At 35.3% G+C, this 6,000-nt stretch overlaps 1 protein-coding gene across 1 annotated transcript in view; it reads right to left on the minus strand.

The window, feature by feature from the left end:
- Positions 1 to 5,485, minus strand: part of LOC138324735 (midnolin-B-like) — a 38,664-nt gene extending 33,179 nt beyond the window's left edge. The window contains exon 1 of the mRNA XM_069269847.1: positions 5,110 to 5,485. Coding sequence (XP_069125948.1) covers positions 5,110 to 5,318 — 209 coding nt within the window. The 5' untranslated portion in view covers positions 5,319 to 5,485. The remainder of the gene's footprint in view (positions 1 to 5,109) is intronic.
- Positions 5,486 to 6,000: the final 515 nt, after the last annotated feature.

Consider the following 6,000-nt stretch of genomic DNA (forward strand, 5'->3'; position numbering starts at 1 on the left):
TAGACTACAGGTAGACACGGAGTGCACGAGGTTTAGACTACAGGTAGACACGGAGTGCACGAGGTTTAGACTACAGGTAGACACGGAGTGCACAAGATTTAGACTACAGGTAGACACGGAGTGCACTACGTGTGAACACGGTGTCCACTACAGGCGGACATTGTGTCCAGGTAAAATGTCCACTACATCCAGACCACAGACAGACTAGATCCTGTGCCACAGAGATATGAGCAAATATGTTTTTATTCTGCAGTCTATATGGACTTTGACAGATAGAAATATTTATTGCGATCAGAAACATAATATTTATTGCAACATAAAAGTTGCCGTTAATTACTGGAAATCGTTCGTACTGTAATATTTATTTGAATAGATAAATAGAAAGTAAAACGTATCAATATATATTGTCATATATTTTAATTTATAAATAAGGACGTTTATTAGAAGTTATAAAAGCAAATTAACTGCGTTGCAAATTAACTGCGTACGGTAAACCACGTTCTGGTTATGTCTCATCAATGGATAGCCTTTTCCCAGTAAAAACTATTTTTCTTAGCTAGTGATATGTAGTTTAAAAATGAAATTCTTTTTCGAACGCATAAAGTGATGAACCTTGCGTGGAGTAAGATTTTCAGTCTAAGCATATCGTCGCCAAAGAGATATTTTGATCGGCAAAATATTTTGATTAAAAAGAATATATTGATGGGCATAATAAAAGCAAGGACATATAAACATAAACAAATTAAATTCTTCATCAATTTTAACTATGTATTTATGGAATATAGTTTTCTAAACGGCAAGGTGCGCGAAATAGTTTTAATCCTGTCAAATGTATAATACGTATACATTTGCTTCAAGGAACCTAGCGCGTTGCAAAGCATTGGAAAAATGAGAAATCGTTCATAGACGTTAAAATCGGCATTAGAAATTACATGTTATTGTGTCAACAGATTGAGGAACCTGTAAGCACTGGCTTAAGAAAGCAAACATTTAGTATCGGGCATGTGGCTGCTCGTGGGCATCAACACTGTTCAAAGGACCGTCGCTAAAGTGTAGGTCACATGCCTAATAACAAATCAAACAGACAGAGTCAAAATAAATCCAACTTCTACCCATTTAAACTGTAGATTCATAGTTGTTGATTATATCAAGGACCTATATCCTTGATTAGATTCTGAATTTGTCACAATTATTTTAATTCTAGAAACTTTGATAACAATGTGTGATCCATACATGTACTATATTGTACACTTAAAATTTGCCTGCTCGAAAGGTAGACCCCTAGGCTAGGACTGCAGTTGCCATGGTCACTTGGACTTCATACTGTTCCATCAACCACACGGATATGATAATCTAAATTACCTAACATTTGTCAGAGTGGGGCCAGGAGCCTGGGGCCTTCTTTGGGCACCCTTCTATGTTCAGTCAAGTGTATCACAGACTAACAACACCTGTATACATGTAGTACCTTATCCCAACCCCAGGAGATCCATTTATAGCATGCTGTACTTAGGTGGCAGCCTCTCTACATACATACATTGTACTCATCACACAAATACGTACAGTTATACAACAACAATGCTAGTCAATAGGGATATGTGTTTTTAAACTGGTAGTGCATTTAAATTTATTTGATAATGAAGCTTTATATATTGAAATTAAAAATAATCTTAATACCAAGTGTATAATTAACTAAAACATTTATTTCAAGATTATTGGAATATCATACTTCATCCAATATCTTTTCATTAATTTATTTTTTTACACTGGCTTTTTACATATATCAGAAACCTGATTATCATGACTATGTATATAAAATACCATATAACAATGTTGAATAAGTACCTTATCTAAATTAATTTTGATTATAATATATACATGTATTATTGGTAAATTCAAGGTTGTGACAGACATGCTTGATTTACGCATTGTACAGCTCCCGTCAGCTCCACTTCACGGCTGCCTGTCATTACAATAATTGAGGTGTATTCAGCATCACTTACTAGATGTTTTGCCAGCTATACTAGTTTTTACCTCATACCAATCTACCCCCCCCCCCCCCCCCCCCGGAAACGGGGTGTGTACATGTTTACCCAGGCTCTACAACAAGCTTGTACATGTATCTAATAAGAATGGTACTTATGTGTTTTTCAAACTCATGAACCTATATGATTTTTAAACGGTAAAGTATATTTGTTTAGTAAGTTGTCTTAACAAACTTCCATAGAAACAATTCTAAAATCACATACATGTATTATATATAGATAATATAATCTTTTATTGCCCCCCATTCTCATAGAGCCGTGCAAACACAGAAGGCAACGATTCTGCCCTCTGGCCATCTATCGATGGTCACCTTGAGGCACCTGTATAGCTGGATACTGTGGCTTACCTGTATGCTTGACAAGTTATAATTATTGGACCATGACGCAATATACGGTCAAGATAACTTGCGGGGTTGGGATCATAAACATATTGTGTGTACCGGTAATTAAGAATCAAAACAAGCTGAATTGGGTACTTGTAGGTAGACTAGCCACCAATTAGTGGAGGACGTCATATAGTTTGAAGTGGATTTAATTCTGCATGATCAAAGAATATGTAATTAAGCTATTTTTACGTACAATACTTTTATAACTTAAAATAGCAAGAAAAATATCATAAAAGTGTATATATTTTAATGAAAGACGATCTACAAGAGTATCGCTAGAAAACGGATTGATAGGCACCAAATCTTTTTATTTAAAAGCTATGTATTACCCGGTATATGATTGTATTACTGATAGCTTATTATAAAGAAAAAGTGTCTCAAAAGCACATTAGGACTGGTTTTTGCTGCAATTCAAAGTTGTTTTTGACTTGTGAAAATGCTTGTATTTACTATTTCATGTAAATGATGTATATATATATATTTAATGCAATTTACCCATAAAACATTGACTTTTGAAAACGTAATATAGACACTTTAAGATATGAAACGGAAATTACTGATATAAAATTAAATAGACATATACTTAATGAATATAAATTAATTTTTATTACTTTTTCAGTGAAAAGGTTTTATTCATGTATACTAAAAAAAATATCGTATTATATAGTTATAAATACTGTACATTAAATTGTAGATGTTGTAATTTAAGAAAAATAAACACTTAAAAATTATAATTATGTATTATTTCAAATTGAAGAACTTATTCTTCCCCGATCCCTAACTGTATCACATCACCTTGTCTGTCTAGGTCTCAATGTACCTGGACACGATGTCCACGTGTAGTGGACACCGTGTTCACACGTAGTGCACTCCGTGTCTACCTGTAGTCTAAATCTTGTGCACTCCGTGTCTACCTGTAGTCTAAACCTCGTGCACTCCGTGTCTACCTGTAGTCTAAACCTCGTGCACTCCGTGTCTACCTGTAGTCTAAACGTAGTGCACTCCGTGTGCACAAGGGTGTAACCTTTAGTCTACTACCAACTGTCAACTATGCATGTTTACCTGGAGAGAAATTAGTCTCAGCGAAAATCTAAATCTCCAATTATTGTAATTAGTCTAAGAACAGGTAAAACACTAGCAAAAATGTACATATTGATGAACAGTTATCTTTTTGTCACAAAATGTGAATTTTCCTCTTATAAGCACCATTATGCAAACACAATCTACACCCCCTTTTTTCACCTGTATTATTATAAAGAATATTTCGTAATAAGAAATGTCTACTTAGGTTACAAAGATTACACAATCGGGAGAAATCAGCATGTTAAGCCTTATTGATTTAAGAGAATGTGAATTTGAGAGCTTCATATGGGCCCATTGAAAGGTCAACCAACACCTGTATGTATAGGTCAGATTTATAGCCGGAGTTTATCTACTAAAATGGGACCAGGTGGTACATGCTACTCTCCATGAAAATTCAGTGATTTTCTCTAGTTTTTATCACAACTGCTATATCCTAAAGAGACAACACATTCAGTTTCACAAAATCCAATGACCCAGAATCTCCTATAAAACACCTGAGAGTTATTGTTGTTGCTAGGAAACCACAATTATGGAGCGTATCATTAAAACTTGGGTGACCTGCAGTCAGTTAACATTAAGGCCATACATGTACACCTTCTACCCTCAGGCAATCATACCACACCATATACACAAATACACCTATTGTGAAATACGGTGTATTAGATACACATATTAATGATATCTCTTTATGATTAAGTCCCACGCAGTAGATACCATTGGCCGTCTGAGTAGGTGTAATTACCGAGAAATGTAGGTCAAGCTTCAGGTGATGAAATACTTTCTTGTACCTGTCTATAATGTGTGACATGGTGTTGACCCGAATCTTTCAGTAATGTACATGTTATATATCTATTTCAGAATTGTGTAGGCGGTCTATACACCTGTGTAAAGTTGATAAACTATGGGCAGGTTATTTGGAAATAAACGTTCCGTGTATTCAACTAAAGCACGTGACTGTCAGTTCAAAGCAGCAATGCTCTAGTGACCTACTTAGAAAACATTGCACAAAAGCATACCAGAAATCGTATACACCTATACGTAATTTATAATTGTGTAACTCATGACTGAAAGTAGTGTCTAATTTAGATAGGAATGCCGGAAAAAGCCGTCGTTATCTTCTAGACCGATAAAGAACTGGGTTTCATAAAGCAACGTGCGATACTAATTATCTAATTTTGTAACAATGTACATATCTATACAATGTTCACGATTTACTCATTACTTTGCCACAAATATGTATACATACTTTATACTTTGTTAAACTTTTTGCAATATTATATTACATTTAAAAATATTGGAGTTTTGTATCTGATATAATTATAGCATCAATTAATTTATAACAACAATTACTTTAATAGAAACTTATTAAGTTATGCATGATAATGAATATTAATTATCTTAAGACAAAGGCAATGATTGTAGATAACTCGTGCATGCCTAACTCATTCCTTTGATCTCCGAACTCGACCTGCCCGAGCTAAGTTATGTATCTACGTCAATGGGGCGCACTGCATGGGATGAGAGCGCATGCAAGTTTCGAGCGTGAAAGAGAAAATGAAACAAAGAAAACGAGACAATAAAAAGCAGCCACTCACCTGTCTTTATAAAGTAAATTGATCTTGGCCTGTGGAATTTTCAACTTTCTAGAAATTGCATTTTTCAGTCCATTAACAGTTTCATGCGCAGGCAAGTTCAACTCAAAACTTCCTCCCGTAGTCGGACAAATAAGCAAACGAGTGCAATTTGCGGCTGAACTTCTGTTAGTTTTCGCAAAATTAAAATCCATAGATTCTCTGTTTTCCATGTTAATTTTTCTTTGACAATGCTTTCAAAATGTTCGAAGAGTGTAAAAAATAACTGTGTAGAAATTCTGCGACGTTGTTGCAGTTTTATGATATTTTCTAACTGTGTTCGTCGCCGTCCTGAGTAGACGGAAGAGCGTCATTCTAGCTCATCTCACTGCCTTACAGCTATTATATGTAGCCAACCAATCAATTTCGATGTGGGCTGATCCACTGCAGGGTCACACGTGGAGGTCAACTAAACGTCACTGGTATACAATTTACATAAATAACATCACATACATTTTTACCTCTGCACAACTAAATCAAATTGTTCATTTAACAGTCTTTCCATCAGGAAATGATGGAAACAAGCGAATGTGTCGTCTGCTCTGGTTGAAACACACTGCCAATAAAGAGACATTTTCACGCTGCTTACCCGCTGCTATTGGACTCGTCCGTTACTATTAACCGTAAAAACCTCAGTTACGTCAATGGGCTGAGATCACGTGTGTGTTTGTTTTCCTCAATGGATATGAGGGCAGGCAAGTATATAGGCCTAGCGTAGAATCGATACTGGCTGTGAACATTCTTACGTGTACCACATTCACGTGGAAGAAATCGGTAATGAAAACCTTGTTTGTATTTTAATCATAATACATGTCTCAGTTGTTGAGATTTGACCTTTAATAATTTAGATCAAGG

Source organism: Argopecten irradians, chromosome 6, assembly GCF_041381155.1.
Source record: "Argopecten irradians isolate NY chromosome 6, Ai_NY, whole genome shotgun sequence".
Taxonomy (NCBI): domain Eukaryota; kingdom Metazoa; phylum Mollusca; class Bivalvia; order Pectinida; family Pectinidae; genus Argopecten; species Argopecten irradians.